This window comes from Globicephala melas, chromosome 1, assembly GCF_963455315.2.
Source record: "Globicephala melas chromosome 1, mGloMel1.2, whole genome shotgun sequence".
Taxonomy (NCBI): domain Eukaryota; kingdom Metazoa; phylum Chordata; class Mammalia; order Artiodactyla; family Delphinidae; genus Globicephala; species Globicephala melas.
The window spans coordinates 183,073,912-183,093,175 of NC_083314.1; the positions used below are offsets into that span (position 1 = coordinate 183,073,912).

At 42.7% G+C, this 19,264-nt stretch overlaps 1 protein-coding gene across 15 annotated transcripts in view; it reads right to left on the reverse strand.

Moving 5' to 3' along the window:
- CAMTA1 (calmodulin binding transcription activator 1) overlaps window positions 1-19,264 on the reverse strand; it is an 894,146-nt gene that overhangs the window by 843,205 nt on the left and 31,677 nt on the right. For 14 of the 15 annotated variants that reach the window (XM_060283626.1, XM_060283601.1, XM_060283652.1 and 11 more), the window contains one exon: window positions 17,229-17,347. The exons of the other annotated variant lie outside the window; for it this stretch is intronic. In XM_060283626.1, coding sequence (XP_060139609.1) covers window positions 17,229-17,347 — 119 coding nt within the window. The remainder of the gene's footprint in view (window positions 1-17,228; window positions 17,348-19,264) is intronic. 15 annotated transcript variants of the gene reach the window in all.

A 19,264-nucleotide genomic window follows, 5' to 3' on the forward strand; every position in this document is an offset into this window, starting at 1 on the left:
GAAAGGAAAAGAAGACCCCTCAGAGAAAGAGCATAAGTGGGAATTAGCTCCTAAGAGCAGGGGTAACCGTGGGCAGCTGCGGGTAAGGAGCAGGAAACACGGGTCACCTCCAGCAGGTGCCACAGTAACGAGGTAAACGGAGGGTCCACCAGCTGGTTGGAGCACCCGAGATTTCCAGAAGAGAGTGGACCGCGCGAACTTAATGCCTCGCCTCCAGGGAGATGACAGCTTTATGACAGCTTCGGATGTACCCATTCGTTTGAGACAGGTCCTCCAGAAGGCAAGCTCCACAGAGCAGGGATCTGTTTGGTTCGTCCCTGTTTTCCCCAGAGCCTAGTGTTCGATAAACACTGTTGGGTATGAATGTCATTAAAACGTAATGAAGTAAGGAAAGGACAGGAAGGGACTGCAGCTCTGCACTGCACATAGGACACACTCTCACCGAAGCACTGAGTTGTGGCCAGACCACAGCCAGTCCCCAAGGGATAAAAGGCACGAGTTCCACGCTGACTTCAGAAATGTGGCCAGCCGCCCGTGGGGTGACAGAGCACCTGACGTGGTGAGGTGCGGCCGCCAATGACCAGGGCTCTGCCCACTGGCCCAGGGGCAAGCAGAGAGGCATCAGTACGTCTGCTCCTTATTTCAGAATAACCACATTAACTCTTTCTTCTGGTACCTTCATGCCTATAAACCACATCTTGGTTCGACTCTGGGTTCTTCATTCCTTAACACCTGCCATCCTCGCCTCATTGGCTCTTCCACCCACATTCCACTGGAACCATTCACCAGGGTGACCAAGGGCCTCCCGGTGCCCAAACCCAGCGGTGGCGGCCCCGCCCTCACTTGACTTGACTACTCCGTCCCCTCTGATGACACCCTCTGTGGCAGGAAGAACAGTGCCCCCTCCCAGGATAGCCATGTTCTAATCACCAGAACCTGTAAATATAGAACAATTAAGGTTGCTAATCAGGCGGCCTTAAAACAGGGAAAGGATCCTGGACGACTTGTGTGGGCCCAATGGAACCACAGGGGTCCTTAAAACTGAAGAGGGAGAAGAGAGAGGCCAGGTCGGAGAAAGAGAAGTGACGGCACAGCGGGGTCGGAGAGACGCCACGGCGATGGCTTTGAACAGGGAGGGAGGGGCTCCGAGCCCCGGAGCGTGAGCAGCCTCCGGAAGGTGCAGCAGGCCAGGGAGCAGCCTCCCCTGGGGCCTCCAGGAAGGAACGCAGCCCTGGCCACACCGGATTCTGGCCCAGTGAGGCCCTTGCCAGACGGCTGGCGACCTACAGGACTCTAACAATAAGCCTGCGCTGCTTTCCCCACTGGGTCTGTGGCCATTTTGTTACAGCAGCAAATAGAAAACCCATACAGCCTCCTCGGGCCCCTCCTTCTCCCGGCTCCCAGCTCCCGCTTGCCTGGTTCCCCTCCACTCCCTGGCTCTCCGCAGCCTGCGTGGCTGGCTCCCCCACCCCGCTCCACTCAGGGCTTATCTCCTCCCTTCTCCATCCATCTTCTGCCCCAGAGTGATCTCATCCGGTCTAGCAGCCCTCCAATTTATGTCTCCAGACAGGACCTCACTCAGGCTTCGAGACAGTGGCCCACTCAGCACAGCCACTTCAGTGTCTAAGAGACATCGCCAGTCGATACAGCCCGGGAGAGCACTCGTGACCCACCCCCGCCACGCCCCCTTCGGCCTCCTTTGTCTCAGCTATGAACACCAGCACCAGTGCGGTAGCTGAGTCCGCAAACGAGGAACCCGTCTTGATCTCTCCTCCCCCACCCCCCATATCCAATCCCATGAGTCCTGACACCTCTGCCTCCAAAAGACACCCCACTTTTCACCTTCTCCACTGCTTCCATCGTCTCTTCCCAAGATCGCCAATTACTGCAACAGCCTCTAACTGGCCTCTCTGCTTCCCCGTCAGTCACAGAGCAGCCAGAGAACAGCTTTGAAAATAAAGAATCCACATTATGCCTATCACCTCCTGATAGTTCAGCCTCTGATGACTTCCTGTTACTCGTAAAATTCCAAGTCTTTGTGCCTACAAAGCACTTCGGGATCCAGCCCCTGCCTACCCTGCCGATCACCTTCCCGATGTCCACTCTGCTCCAGCCACAATGTTGCCTATATTGTTCCTCAAGCCAAATGCATTCCGGCCTCAGGGCATTTGCACTTCTATTCCCTCTGCCTAAAATGTTCCGCTAGATCCTCAAGCAGCCCTCCTTCATCATTCGGATCTCCGCTCAAATGCCTCTAACAAAGGCCTTCCACAACCAACCCACCTCACGTGCTCACACCTCAGTATTCTGTTCTGTTTTCTTCTTAGCACTCTCTGAAATTCTTATCTACTTACTTGCTCATGTACCGTCTTCCCTTCTAAACTATGAGCTGCACGACAACAGGAACCTCGTCTGTCTGGGATCCTTAGCACCCTCAACCAGTGCCTGGCACATATTAGCCCTCAAAAATGTTGCCGAAGGCATGAATGAAGGCATGAAACCCAACGGAACACCAGCAGGCTGAGGTCAATAAACACGATGCTGTGGCCCACTGTCCAAAAGGCCCAAGATATACGCAACATATTAGGAGAAAAGCCAGGCTACAAAACTACATGTATAGTAAACCCATTTTGAGTTAACAAATAATAAAATATATGCCCGCATCAGCGCAGGAAAATGTCTGAAGAGACTTACATCAGAAAGTCAACTGTTCCTCTCTGATGGCAGGCTTCGGGGTGACCTGGCCATCTTTCAACCTGGGCTGCACTGTGTGAAGTCGGGGTGGGGAAAGTCCTCCCTCCCCCAAGGCTTCCTGCCTTGCTTCCGGCCTCACCCTCACTCACCCTGACGCAGAGAACCGTGGGGTCTGAGACAAAGAAGTGAGCGTGCTGCCTCAATCCTCCCTCCTGTGACGGAGGGAAGCTGGAAGCTGCTTGCGTGCAGGAAGCACACATTCCCACCCTCTCCTCCAGGTCTCAAGTTCTTCAGGGGCAGCTCCCCTAGATCTGTTTGGCGACACCAGTGACTATCACTAAGCCGGGCTGTCGCACTCAGGGATGACGTATTAGCAGCACACTTGAGTACAGACCTAAACAGTATCTGTTGTTGGATTCTTCACGCACTCGTTCATTTAAGGAACAGTCACTGAACACCCAGTAGGTGCCCCTAAGTTAATTCTAAGCTCTTGGGATCCATCAGTGAACAGAGCACATGAGGATTTCTGTCCACCAGGACCTGACAGCCTAGCAGGGGCAGCCACACAATACACAATAAAAAGAAGTAAATTATACGCTATATTAGATGATGATCAATGCTGATTCCAAAACACTTATGTCTCACTATCCTCATTTATGAAATAAAAGATACATAATCACCACACAGCAGGTTCTCTGAATTGCCTGAGGAATGGATTGTTAAAAATTACTGGAAAATGCTTAAATACAGAGTCTTGATTGATAATAATTAAAGCATTTAACAAAAATGATTCTTAAATGATTAGAGTTAGGAAGTCTAAATTTTGCTCAACAGCACAAAAATAAAATAAAACTGTAAAATGCACATTAACAACTGGTCTTCTGATGCCGGGAAAGGGGAGCCTGTCACCACATAGTTTAAAGACATGTCAGGAAAAATGGGAAATGACTATACTCTGACCTCGATTTCACAGATCCTGCTTAATCCGAAGCTATTTTAATGTATCCTTCCTCAGAAATGGGAAGCAGATGACATTTTCGCTTTCTTTCAATTCTTTCTAAACTTGTATTTAAGTGTTTTTTCCCCTTCTCTTTCTGAAAAGGCAGCCTTTTGCAGCCTTTCCTAAATAAGAACCCCAGGTAACATCGGAAAGCCTCCCTCTCGGCAGCCTCTCTGTCCCCCCACACAGCGCACTAAGAGGGTGTGACCTCTCAACACTTTGTCCTTGACCTTCTGTGTTGAGACTTTCCCCCTTCCCAACAGTGATACCCACTGACCTCTTTAAAAGAGAACTATTGGGCTTCCCTGGTGACGCAGTGGTTGCGAGTCCACCTGCCGATGCAGGGGACACGGGTTCGTGCCCCGGTCCAGGAAGATCCCACATGCTGTGGAGCGGCTGGGCCCGTGAGCCATGGCCGCTGAGCCTGCGCGTCTGGAGCCTGTGCTCCGCAACAGGAGAGGCCACAACAGTGAGACGCCCGCGTATCGCAGAAAAAGAAAAAAAAAAAAAAGAACTATTTCAGGCATGAGCTACACACAAAATGATGGTCTCTCTTTCGGGGGCTTGGCTTCTTGAAAAATTCCTGGAGCTAATAAGCGATTATACAAGATTAATAATAGAAAGTCTATCACTTTCCTATACATCAGAAATGAACGAGCGAAATTTGAAATTTAAAACACAATACTATTTACATTAGCACACCCCCCAAAAAAGGAATTAGGTATAAAAACAAAATATGTGTAAGAGCTATATGAGGAAAACTCCAGAACTCTGATGAATTAAATTTTAAAAAACTAAATAAATGGAGGGATAGTCCATATTCATGGATAGGAAGACTCACTATTGTCAGTTCTTCTCAACTTGATCTATAGATTCAACACAATCCTAATCAAAATCCCAGCAACAAATTGATTCTAAAGTTTACAAGGAGAGGCCTAGAATAACCAACTTAGTATTGAATGAGAAGAACAAAATCAGAGGACTGGCACCATCCGATCTCAAAACTTACTACGAAGCTACAATAATCACAACAGTGTGATACTGTCCGAAGAATAGACAAATACATCAGTGAAACACAGAATAGAAAGCCCAAATATAGACCCACGCAAACATAATCAACTGATCTTTGACAAAAGAACAAAGGCAATACAGTGCAGTAAAAACAGTCTTTCCAACACTTCCAGATAGTGTTGGAATAAATGGACATACATGTGTCAAAAACTGTGAATTTAGACACAGGCCTTACATCCTTCACAAAAATCAACTTGAGGGACTTCCCTGGTGGCACAGTGGTTAAGAATCCGCTTGCCAAAGCAGGGGACACGGGTTTGAGCCCTGGTCTGGGAAGATCCCACATGCCCCAGAGCAACTAAGCCCGTGCGCCACAACTACTGAGCCTGCGCTCTGGAGCCCGCGAGCCACAACTACTGAGCCCGTGTGCCACAACTACTGAAGCCCACGCGCCTAGAGCCTGTGCTCCACAACAAGAGAAGCCCCCCAATGAGAAGCCCACGCACCACAATGAAGAGTAGACCCAGCTCTCTGCAACTAGAGAAAGCCCACGTGCAGCAATGAAGACCCAACACAGACAAAAACAAATAAAATTTTTTTAAATAAATAAATTTATAAAAAACAAAAAAAAGATGCTCCACATGTCACCAAGGAAATGCAAATTAAGACAACAATGAGATACCACTATGCACCTATTAGAATGGCCAAAATCCAGAACACGGACAACACCAAACGTTCGTAAGGATGCGGAGCAGAAAGAACTCTCATTCATTGCTGGTGGGAACACAAAACAGTACAGCCACTTTGGAAGACAGTTTTGGCAGTTTCTTACTAAACTAAACATAGTCTTACCATACGATCCAGCAATTGCACTCTTTGATATTTACCCGAAGGAGTTGGAAACTTATGTCTATGCAAAATCCTGAACATGAATGTTTATATCAGCTTTATTCATAATTGCCAAAACCTGGAAGCAACCAAGATGTCCTTCAGCAGGTGAATGGATAAATAAACTCCAGTTCACCCAAACAATGGAGTATTATTTAGCGCTAAAAAGAAATGAGCTACCAAGCCATAAAAGGACAGGGAGGAACCTTAAGTGCATATTACTAAGTGCAAGAAACCAATCTGAAAAGGTTACGTGCTGTATGATTCCAACTCTCTGACATTCTGGACAAGGCAAAACCGTGGAGACAATAGAGAGATCAGCAGTTGCCAGGGGCTGGGGGGATAAACTGGCAGAGCACAGAGGATTGTTAGGGCAGTAAAACTAATCAAATCATTGTGTGAAACTAATCTAATCATTGTATGAAACTACACTGATGGATGCACGTCATTATACATTTGTCCAAACCCACAGAATGTGCAACACCAAGAGTGAACCGTAATGTAAACTATGGACTCTGGATGATGATGACATGTCGACAACGTAAGTTCACTGACTGTAGAAAGGTACCACTCCAGTGGGGGATGCTGACAGTGGGAGAGAGTGCACAAATGAGGGGGCAGGGGGCGTGTGGGAACTCTCTGTACCCTCCCCTCAATTTTGCTGTGAACCTTAAACCACTCTAAAACTTAAATCTTAATAATAAAAAACAGCAAAAAATAGAAGGCGTGGCCTGGGTTCAAGGGTTTCGGCTGTGACTATACCTGGAGCCCAGCCCCTCAGGCACCTGCTCACTTTAACTTCAGGCTCAGGTGGCTCTAGTTTCCAGCCCAGGTCAAGCTACTTTTCAGCTTCCTGGTTTCTTGGACACAGGAACCTTTCCCTTTTTTCCATCAACTCCTTTGGAATCCCAGTAAAGTGAATTCAGCGCTAAATGAAGCTTGCCTCAGAATTCCACCTTGGTTCTACCGCAGCTGCCCGACCCGGACGCGCACACACACCCACTAAACCCTGTTCAATTCCCCAGAGCTGGAGCTTCTCCCACTTTCCACATTTCTCCCCAAATGTAAACAGCAGGTTCTTTAAATGTTACATTTATTTCAACTCTACACTCTTCACCAGACCAGAGAACATACAACCACTGAAGCGTATGAGAAAGCTCCATGAAATCCACACATCCTGCCCGTAAAATTCTCCCTAACAGAGAAAACACTCTCCCAAACACACACTTATCTTTCATCACATTCACCCCAGCCCATCTGTGGTTTCTCATCCATCTAGAAAGGAATTCTTTTTGCACTTTTTCTTTTTTCCCCCAGGCTTCTAAAAAGCATTAAAACTAGAAAACAGGTTATTTTTTTAGGAACTTCTTTTAAAATCTCCAACAGAATTTCATAATCACCAAGACAACATAATTTATCATTAGAAACATTTGGTAGGTAGTATTAAAAAGACTGGAAGGTGGTAGACAAGTAGGTAGATAAGTAGGTAGATGCTGTCAGCTTTAGGGTTCGGCTGTTTTCAGCTATCTGGGCCAAATGGAGATGGAAGGAGGGGATGGGGTGGAGATTATCCTTCATGCTCCCTCTTAAAAAAAAAAGTCACAAAAATTGGAATATGCCTCCACATACCCCTACCACTGCCACCCATACTTTAAAAAGGGCTCCCTATATTACTTTAGGTAAATACCCCAAAAATAACTGCATTTCCTGACTTCTAGGCACATGAGACATGAGAAAAAGACTCTAGAAAGCATAACTACATCCCATATAGCCAACGCACACTGACATATACCTGAGTGGTTGAGGGGTAGCACAGCTGAGACTAAAGCCAAGTGAAGTTGCTCAGAATACATGTCGGGGAGGCTGGGAGTCCTCATCTTGATGAGTTTCACCTGGAACACGTTAGACATGCCCATTCTCAGGCCCCACCCCAGACCTACTAGGGCAGAAACGCTGGGGTGGAGCCCAGCAATCTGGGTGCTAACAAGCCCTCCAGGTAATTCTGACGCCAGCTCGGCAAGAAAATCACTAAGCTAAAGAATGCTGGGCTTCCCTGGTGGCCCAGTGGTTAAGAATCCGCCTGCCAATATAGCGGACACACATTCGAGCCCTGGTCCGGGAAGATCCCACATGCCACGGAGCAACTAAGCCCGTGCACCACAACTACTGAGCCCGCGCTCTAGAGCCCATGAGCCACAACTACTGAAGCCCGCACTCCTAGAGCCGTGCTCCTCAAGAAGAGAAGCCACTGGCAATGAGAAGCCCGTGCACCGCGACAAAGAGTAACCCCCGCTCGCGGCAACTAGAGAAAGCCCGCACACAGCAACGAAGACCCAACACAGCCACAAAAATAAATAAATTTAAAAAAAATTTTTTTTTTAAGAATGCCAGCCTTTCCAGGTGTTCTTCCCTCTTCTGTCTCAGCTGACGTTTCAGTGGGGCTCAGCTTCTCCTCATGGGAGTCACCACCACCAAAATCTCCCAACATTACTGAAAGCAGTGGGCTCTTTTATCCCCACACAGCCCATCGATAAAGAGTCCACAGAATATACAGAGTTTTAATGCAACTGAAAACTCTACAAGCCCCTACCATCCAACTTAAAAACTGTGGGTCCAAAATGCATCCTCATTTGCACCTTAACATTTTAAAAAACAATGTCAGGAGACAGCGCTATACGTTAAGACCTGGGTAAAAGCACAAACCCTTCAGTTGTCAACTCCAGTGCTAGACGGGTATGAAAACTTGGAGAAGATACCGAAGAAGAACAGGCAGCGCCCTGAAGAGAGGCTGCCTGCCCCTTGAAGGTGCCGACTCCACCAAGGCCAGAGGGACAGAAAACCCCCAGAGGGTGATGAAAATGTTGTGGAATTAGATGGTGGTGATGGGCGCACCACTTTGTGTACATACTACAGACCACTGAATTGTACACCTTAAACATAAAAATAAATGAAAGGATGATTAAGAGTTGTTTTTTTTTTTTAAGGCCAGAAACTATCAAACTCTTAGAGGAAAACATAGGCAGAACACTCTGTGACATAAATCACAGCAAGATCCTTTTTGACCTACCTCCTAGAGAAATGGAAATAAAAATAAACAAATGGGACCTAATGAAACTTCAAAGCTTTTGCACAGCAAAGGAAACCATAAACAAGACCAAAAGACAACCCTCAGAATGGGAGAAAATATTGGCAAATGAAGCAACTGACAAAGGATTAATTTCCAAAATTTACAAGCAGCTCATGCAGCTCAATAACAAAAAAACAAACAAGCCAATCCAAAAATGGGCAGAAGACCTACATAGACATTTCTCCAAAGAAGATATACAGACTGCCAACAAACACATGAAAGAATGCTCAACATCATTAATCATTAGAGAAATGCAAATGAAAACTACAATGAGATATCATCTCACACCAGTCAGAATGGCCATCATCAAAAAATCTAGAAACAATAAATGCTGGAGAGGGTGTGGAGAAAAGGGAACACTCCTGCCCTGCTGGTGGGAATGTGAATTGGTACAGCCACTATGGAGAACAGTATGGAGGTTCCTTAAAAAACTACAAATAGAACTACCATACGACCCAGCAATCCCACTACTGAGCATATACCCTGAGAAAAGCATAATTCAAAAAGAGTCATGCACGATGTTCATTGCAGCTCTATTTACAATAGCCCAGAGATGGAAACAACCTAAGTGTCCATCATCGGATGAATGGATAAAGAAGATGTGGCACATATATACAATGGAATATTACTCAGCCATAAAAAGAAACGAAATTGAGCTATTTGTAATGAGGTGGATAGACCTAGAGTCTGTCATACAGAGTGAAGTAAGTCAGAATGAGAAAGACAAATACCGTATGCTAACACATATATATGGAATTAAAAAAAAATGTCATGAAGAACCTTGGGGTAAGACAGGAATAAAGACACAAACCTACTAGAGAACAGACTTGAGGATATGGGGAGGGGGAAGGGTGAGCTGTGACAAAGCGAGAAAGGGGCATGGACATATATACACTACCAAACATAAGGTAGATAGCTAGTGGGAAGCAGCCGCATAGCACAGGGAGATCAGCTCGGTGCTTTGTGACCGCCTGGAGGGGTGGGATAGGGAGGGTGGGAGGGAGGGAGACACAAGGGGGAAGAGATATGGGAACATATGTATATGTATAACTGATTCACTTTGTTATAAAGCAGAAACTAACACACCATTGTAAAGCAATTATACCCCAATAAAGATGTTTAAAAAAAAAAAAGTAAACTCCCAGGCTGGCACTCTCAAACAACTCTGGAAGCAACAGTGATCTAGCCTCCAAAACTGGAGAGCTGGGCTTAAGACAAATCTTTAAAGGTCTCAAAGCATAACCTCACACGACCACCAAAGACACAAAAGAGGCTTAGCAGGTATCATACCTAACACTCAGCTGACTGGGGGCAGAGCCAAGACTATACCTGTTTCTAACCTGCCAACTCTGTACTCTTTCCAAGACATCAGTGATCCTTGGGTTCACTAAGAAAGTTTTCATTCCACATCTTAATTCACAATCTGAAAAAGTAAAACCTATAACAAATATATTCTAACACGCGAATTCATTGCTCAAGTCTATGGTTTGCAATTACAGTGGCAGGGGTAGTGTCATTTAAGTTGTTCTTGAACTGATGAGAAAAACCAGAAGTGAACTTAAGACTAAATGATATATTTGCGCCAAGGCCTAATGACAGACTTAGAGAAAGGCTTGCTGAGCAAAAAGCTGTTTATGACTAGTTCAGTGGGGGAGGGGCAGGATAACTGCAGGGCACACAGTAGTGCCACGTGCCAAATTCAAAAGAACCTGCCTAAGAACAGTCAGGGTTATATTCATGTTGCAAGAGCCAATTCAGTTTGGGCAAAACATCATCCGTTGCATTGAACTAATGTTCTTAATATAAATGTTATTAGTTTTGTGGTTTCTTTTATGTAATGTATATATCTATTTGAGTTTTATATTCACAGAAGAATTCTAAGAATTAAGAAATTTATCCTGAGTTTTTTGTGTTTTTCCATATTTCATTCATCCAGCAAATATTTACTGAACACTGAGTATGGGCCAAATATTCTTCTATGTGCTACATTTTGAAGTAATATAATAAAAATAGTTTAGGTCAAACTGTGCTGGGTCTACAGAAATGTTCTTCCTTTAAATAAGGATTTCTTTAACATCTTATTCAAATTTTATAAACACTACCCCACTCTCTGCAGGTAATAAGATCTGCTTCTTTTACTGCTCCTCAGAGCCAAACCCCATCCGTATTGATCTCTCTTCTCCTGTCTCCCCTCACTGACATGGAAGGACGTGCTGCCTCCAGCTTTCCAATGCACCCTCTGCTGCTACCTTTGCTACCACCAACGCCAAGGTGACGCAGGCTGTCTGACAAACAGGACTGTGCTCATTTGGATCTCAGTATCCATTTACCTCACTTCATACTAAGTTAAACAGAGGAATTATGGTTAATCCAACTGCTACAAAATTAACATTTAATTACAAATTTGGTACCATATATAAAAATCAAACGCTTTCACTCTTAAAACCTGGCTCTGGACTTCCCTGGTGGCGCAGTGGTTGAGAGTCCGCCTGCCGATGCAGGGGACACGGGTTCGTGCCTCGGTCTGGGAAGATCCCACATGCAGCAGAGCGGCTGGGCCCGTGAGCCATGGCCGCTGAGCCTGCGCGTCCGGAGCCTGTGCTCCGCAACAGGAGAGGCCACAACAGTGAGAGGCCCGCGTACGGGGGGAAGAAAAAAAAAAAAAAAACCTGGCTCTGTGTATTGTGGGTCATGTGTGCATTTTCCTTTTTGTGATTTAACCAGAAAAGCCCTGCCTGGCCTCAGAGATGACCTGGGACCAGTCAAACCCTTAACACTGGAGCTTCCTTGGTGGCACAGTGGTTAAGAATCCGCCTGCCAATGCAGGGGATATGGGTTCGAGCCCTGGTCCAGGAAGATCCCACATGCCGCGGAGCAACTAAGCCCATGTGCCACAACTACTGAGCCTGTGCTCTAGAGCCCACGAGCCACAACTACTGAGGCTGCATGCCATAACTACTGAACCCCGTGCACCTAGAGCCTGTGCTCTGCACGCAACAAGAGAAGCCACTGCAATGAGAAGCCCATGCACCGCAACAAAGAGTAGCCCCCGCTCACCCCAACTAGAGAAAGCCCGCGCACAGCAACGAAGACCCAATGCAGCCAAAAGTAAATAAATTAAATTTTAAAAAACCCTTAACACTGCCAAACTATCCCACTCACCTTTATAATCAGAGTATAAAAATACTTTTCAGCTTAGCTCACATCTTGGAAATTTAAAGAGTCTTAAATGATCCCCCCAAAATATGGGTCTACGTTTCAAAAAGATAATATGTAAATATACTAGTAAAACCAATCAATGAAAAAATTACAGCCCTAAATCTACGACTTTATAAGTTATACAGACAAAAATACAAAAATACTCAAGAATATATGCCTATACAAAAAAATGATTTTAAAACGTTTTTAAAGTTTTTAAAGTAAGGTGGCTTCTTGTTGTTAAAACAAAATAACCGAAATGAAATATAATTTAACAATTTTCAAAGTCATAAAGTCCATTTTTCTTACTTGAATATAAAAAGTTGAGGGAAAAAAGTATTCAGGACTTAAATGGGTACTTCTCTCCCTTTGAAAAGCATTATACTCAAGGAGTTTTTCTTCTTCAGCTTCTCTGGTATGGCTGAGAATGCATCAGTCTATATGTGTACTGCTCCCTCGACAGACATTTTTACCATTAAAAAAATGCATTTAACATGAAAATCTCTGAAGCTATCACTAACTACAAACCTGTGCTGCAACTTTCTTTAAGATCAATGCAAGTTAGAATTCTTTTTTGTTTGCTTACTCTGGAGAAACTTTGTATTAGCGGAAAAACAAACAAAAGAAAGAGCATTAATAGTTCAAAAATAGCAGCACACAAAAATGATCTGAACATAGGTAAGGAGAACATTTTCATTATAAAAGGTTCATGGTGCTGCATTAGTTTGGCTTTGGAAGAATGCCATTTGAAATCCAGATCCAGCAAGTGGGGAATGCAGTAGTTACATTTTAAGTCAAACAGCTAATTAATGACTAAACAGAAGGAATTTCAGTCTGGACAACATATATGGAGTACTAATATGTGTAATTATGAAGTAGTCATTTGTGTAATCAGAAAGCTGCATTAGCATAATTATTTCTGGCTCTGGGCTTTAAAAATATTAACTTAAAATGCAGAAAATTGTAATAGTTCACCTAATGAAGGTGTGAATACCAAACTGATTATGAAATAAGAGTTGGTTCTTTAACAAATGTGCTCTGTGTTTAATACATTCTTTCTCTCCTGCCCAGGATATAAAAATCAAGCCTATCAACCCTCCAGTTGTGCACAGGTACAAAATTTCTATTTTTTAATATATTTTCTTCCTCACCCAGAGCCCACATGTGAATATTCATTATTAAGAATCAAAACTCCTTCCCTAAGAAATGAGTGTTTGCTACTTTTTTTTTTAATCCTCAGAAAAAAATACATTAAGTTTACGTATAATACTGGAAAATGCAAAGTGAAAAAAGAAGCAAATGAATAAAAACAAAAGGATTAGAAGTCACTAAACAGCACGAGATCTTGGGAAAGTCTTATTTGAAATCGTTCTTCGGGACAGAACTGTAGAAAAGTATGGACTCCAAAATCAGGCTATAGGCTTGGACTTCCAAGGCCACCACTTTCAGGTACTTTAACATCTCTGTGGCTCAAGTTTCCTCATCTATATTGTAAGAATAATCACAAAACCTACCTCATAGTATTAGTTCAAGGAGTAAATGTGATTATTCACAGAAAGAACTCAACAGTGCCTAGCATAACAGTAGATGGTCAATAAATGTTCGCTGCCATAATGACCATCATCACCATCTCCATATTGTTTTCAGAACCTGGGAAAAGAGTGTTTATGGCTGAGAAAGCATAATCTAAAATTGATCTGTTTTTAGATACAACAGTTATTTTGCAATTGCAAATAACATTCAAGAAAGGCAGGAGATCTTACTTATTCCAGTGAGTTAGAAAAGGTTAAAAGTGCTTAAGTAGGCCCTAAAATCGGTCTTATCTTCTAAGAGTCTTCCTCTTCAGTGACTTTCAGCTTTACCAAATTTGCATGTGAACCCACAATACTAATCTTATATTAACTCTTTTTAATCCGAACCTAAATTCTAGAATGGATCTGCCAGGTACGCTAATGTGGTTAAGGGTTATGCGTCTTTAATTCAAAGCCTAGACGACACACAGTAGAATGAATGTTCCCAAGAATTAATCAGCAACGTAGAAGAAATGAAGCTCAGACAGAGAGAGACAGGCCCTGTCAAGTGCGCTACCTTGACCGAATTATTTCACCACTTTCTACCCACACTCCCTCATCTGTAAAAGGAAACATTACACACCTTGCAATATCATTAGAAGGCTCAGAACTAACGATACACAGCACCCAGTCACCAGCAGGGAGCGGGTGCTGATACGCGGCGACACGTGAAAGGGCACCATCTCACCCTCCCTCTCTCAATGGATGCACACGCACAGTATACACGGTGGGTTTTCTCAAGTAACCGCAGATGTTACAACACAGGTCTGAGGAAAGGGCTGTCTCAAAAGTACAGAGGAGTCAAATTATACCCAGGAACTCAACTGTATACACCCATCAGAGAGAGACAGAACACGGGTGACAGAGAAAGATGACAGCTGACATCTCATACCGGCAACCCCGGCCGCCAGTCTACTTGGCGAACAGATGCTGTGCAGAGAGTGAGATGGAAAACACCCACATCGGCTGTGCTCGCAACTGCGCTGGTGCCACATGCCCCTCCCAGTGCGAGTGCCTGGTCCCAGGAAGTGGGATCAACAGGAATGTAGTTTCTGTACAACACAGCTCCTAAGCAGCAGCCTACTCCTTCACGGGGTCCTCCGCCAGAACACAGCAAGCTACCCCAACCCCAGGGGGAGGGCGGGCCCTTCGCAAAGCGGGGTGGCTACACTCTACTCCCTGAACCACTGAAGATTCCACGGGCAATGCTGCCCGAACGTGACTGACTCCGCCTTACCCGGGGTCACAAAGTCCCACTGCGACACAGCCCCTTCAGGGCTCAGTGGCGACATTAAGGATGGCAGGCTGAAAGACATGGGAAAATGCCAAACCCAGCCAGGTCAGAGAAACAAGTACTTTCACAGGAGTACTAATTGTTTTGTTTCTATTATCCGAGCCAGTAAAAAAAAAAAAAAATGACATGTCACCATCACCACGTAACACCCTACAGAATTAAAAACTCCTGCTGCCACTCCAAGATTCCTGTTTTCTTCCTAAAGCCAAAAATCAACAAGAAAAAAAAAGCCAAAGTCCTCCACACGGAAATATGGGCCAGCCTTTGAATTCAGTTCTGTCGTAGGAGTTTTGTCGGTTTTCAGCAGGGAGATCACCAAAAGCACAACCGATGGCAAGGGAAGAGGGCGTGTGCCTTGGCCCCTGCCAGCCGAGGCCCCCTGCCACGCCCCCGCCTTCCACAGGAGCACACGCTCTTCTACCCACATTTCAGCAGCAGTGACAGCTCGTGCAACCACCCCACACTTCTCAGCCCCCAGTCTCACGCTGCACCGGTCGGAAGGGGGTGCAGTCTCCCCTCTTAGGACTTGAACTGAAGCCACACTGGGACCTAAACCAGCGGTCTCCGAGGGGCTAGGTGTACTGGGTCCTAGAAGAAAATGCGGAACGACTTCTTATCTGCCTCTTAATTTTGTCCTCTATAAAAATTCCTTATTGGGTGTTTCACAATGTATCTAAAATATCAGTAAGGTGGAACACGTAAATAATTCAGAGGTAAACAAATGTGTGAAAGTTGGAGGGCTGTGCTCAAAAGTTCCAGAAACTTTTGAAACCACTCAGCTAAAGAATCTACCGACTAAATTTTGAAACCACTCAGCTAAAGAATCTACCGACTAACTTCTGACACCGTTGCCTACAGCTTCGTAAGACTCTTAAGACCACTAACTTCAATGCACTAAGCAATTGCTGGTTTCAAATGTAATTTCAAGTCATAATTAAAATAAATTGCCAATTACATAAAAAGATAATACTGAAAAAATTATGTTTTGTTACATTTATAAAAAAACTGGAACTAATGTATAATAATATAGTATCAAATCCTGTTTCAGGGATTACTAAGAAACTTACTGAGTTCTTTAATATTTCATGACCTAGTTTTGACTTACTGAATGGCTCCCAAATTGTACTATTTTGCTGACAGAGTAATGATCCACGATTAGGACTAATTTTCAGCACCTTTACTTTGTTTTCATGTCTAAAATGTTTGAAACAGTTAATAGATGACTGATTAAAACAACAGGCCTCCAAACTAACTGTTTGTCAAAACAAAAGTATTCTGTCTGAGGGGGGAAATATAATTTATTCAAATAATCAAAATACGCATACCTTAAAAGAAGTTTAAAATCAGTTGAGACAAGGTAACAAAACTATGAGATTCTAGTGAGTATTTAACTCTGTAAACTAGGATAAGTGAAGAGACTTTCACATAACCTCATAACTCAAAACAAAAGCATTGTAAGTCAAGAATTTGAGAAAACGATTTTTTAAAAATAAGGGTAAATAGGCAGCACTATTTTCTTCTTGTATCTTAATAAAACTGAGTGCCCAATACAGGGCAGGGTGTTATATTTATAATTTAACTTGGAAGTACTGATAAATGTTGAACCAGCAACACGAATTGATTGAGACCAACTTTGCAAAACCAATAACCCCAGCCATTTGAATTAAAGGAATAGAATTCCCAGCATGATGGACACAGACGCAATTCTCATCACCACACTAAATGGGTATTACCCTAAATTGAAATAGTCAGATTTCAAAATAAAAAAGATGACAAAGCAATCCACCCCTAATATTGAGACTTCCAGATTAAGATTTACCAAAAAAGGAAACATCATCCAACAAAATAAACTCTGATTCACTCTACTTCATCAATCTTCCTTCTAACTGAATGTCAGATCAACAACCTACTATACAGCCTTCATTCTTAATACAAATTCCTATCGTTAAGGTAAACCAGTTAATTCTCCATGCAAACTTTCTTCATCAGAGAGGACAAGAGCTATTTTGCTAATAAGAACCCTGCCCTTCCAAATTCTACAGAAACTTCACATTGTCAAGACACGGCACATTCTGTAGAATACTGGAGCTGTACCCTTATCAATTCATGACAACGTAAGAACTAAGGTTTAACTGAGATGCAAACAGAGTCAACCACCAAATGCAACACACCAAAATGCAAGAAAACACAAAGACAGAAGAAACTCATGCTACCTTAGTAAGTCAGCGTGCACATTTGATAGTTTGCAACACAAGCCAAGCAGATCAGAGATAGGTCAAAAAACATGTTGGTTTCTGTCAAATCCAAATTAAGTATTCTTCTCATTTACAATTTCCTAGTTCAATATTTTGAATTTAAAGCTAATATAAAGTAGTACTATGCAAAATGACCTAGCGAGTTTGCCCTTAAAAAAAATTGTACCCCTAAAAATAGAAATTTATCTACCTCATTAGTGTTCCAACGGTGCCTCTCTTTGGGTAAACTTGAACATTTCGGCAGACATTCAAGCAGCTTTTTCGGTAAAAAGATTTTTACATGACTACTATTGCTGTTCCCATGATCATCTATAAAGAAGAAAACAATAAATTCAGAGAAGATCATAGAGAAAATCTCCTGTTAAGTACACTGGCAAGGTCAGAAACAGCAGCTGAGTTTTAGTCACTGGGAGACCAAGAGCATTATTCCTCTTAGTTAACAAAACTCATTTACACACTTATCAGATAGATGGCAGCAGGAATCTGGTCAAGAGGCTCTAAAATAAGATTGAGCTTTTTGCTCCGTGGCGAGCAAATGAACAGGGAATACCCCAGCAGCTGCCCATAAACAGAACATCGCTTTTAAAGGGTCTTTCACCAGGTTTCCATGAAGTACATCAAAACTATAAAATGATTTAAACTCACAACACCTAGAAATCTTCTATTAACAGCTGAAAATGTTTTTAAGGTTTTTAGAAAAGAGGAATTATAATAAAATATGACTGCTTACTTTATTGATAAATTAATACTACTTCATCCCCTAGAATACAAATGAGACATCCTTTCCAAAGAAAATTACAAATCTTATACATATAAGGAATTTAAACCTCCAGTTAGCTACCTAGGTAATACAGAGGCTGGCCTTTCTAGCCTAAATCTAAAAACATACACTTTTAATTAATTTGATTTACATATATATCTACACGATTAATGTATTTCATCAAAACGTAACTCTTCTAAATCAGTGAGGGAAAAGCTCCTTACTTTCAGACTAGATGGTATGTCTATCTGATAATCAGTCTCCCTGATACTTTCTAAAACAGATCATTTCCTTCTTTCATTCACTTATTTATTTACATATCATTTCTTGTTTCATTCCTGTAACAAAGTCCCTTTGCCTGGCTCCTAATTTCTTGCCAGGTTTGACACATTTAGGTCAGAGTTTCAAATTACCCACTCCAATTTTTTTTAATGCCAAATGGAAGCCCCAACATCCAAAAGGTACAATGCATAACTGGGTGCCAAGGAGCAATATATTAAAATACTGAAGACTGAATTCGCTCCAGAAAGTCACAGGTGAAATGACTTAACTCTGATATCAGTAAGGTAAGAAAGGACTCGAAGTCAAGAGCCCAGGATTCTGGCCCAGTTCTGCTACTTTCTAATTGTGTGACCTTGGGTAAGTTACTTAATATTTTCAGCTTTCCCAAATCAAGGAGAATGAGATAATCTCTAATTCTCCTCCAGGCATAGATCCCTAGAGAATTTACTGTCACATTCAGTAATTTTAAATGCCTTACAATTAAACAACCTTATATGGGCATACAGGTATTAGTTAAGAATGTTGAAAGTGAAATACAGTAGTATATTTTTCCAGTCATTTACTACAATTTTGTTTAGCATGGACTATTTTTTGAACATGCGAAAAACATAAAAGAATAAAAAATACTTCTACAGTCATAATAAAATCTTCTCCAAACACTTTTCATCTGATTAACACATTTCTTCTCAAGGAAAAGATCTTAACAGGGAAATGCTGGGTACAGAAATAACATCTAAGAAATTTACTACATCCTCCCATAGGGAAGAACTTGAGAGTTTTAGCATATTAAATCTTTTTTGGTCCATGAACTACACAACCAATTGAATTATAATGCCTATCCTCTATTTCTATAAGCAGTATAAAAACTTGAAAAACTTAAAAATTGACTGCAAAATTTTAATTTAATAGCAAAATAAAATTAAACTTTTAAAAAACCTTGCTACAAAACCAAAAAACAAAAAGGGTTTAAGTAAAAGCAAGTTCATAGAAAGTTCTGTATTAATTACACACTATAAAACCTTTGTAATTTTATGTGCTTATGCATGCTCCCTGCACTTCATCCTCTCAAGGGAGGTACCATGGCCATAAAACTTTAAAGTGCACAATACCAAATCACATGAGCCTTTACCTCCCTTCTCTCTTTCCCTAAAGTGGTTTTACTCTGCTCTTTAAAAATCTCCCCT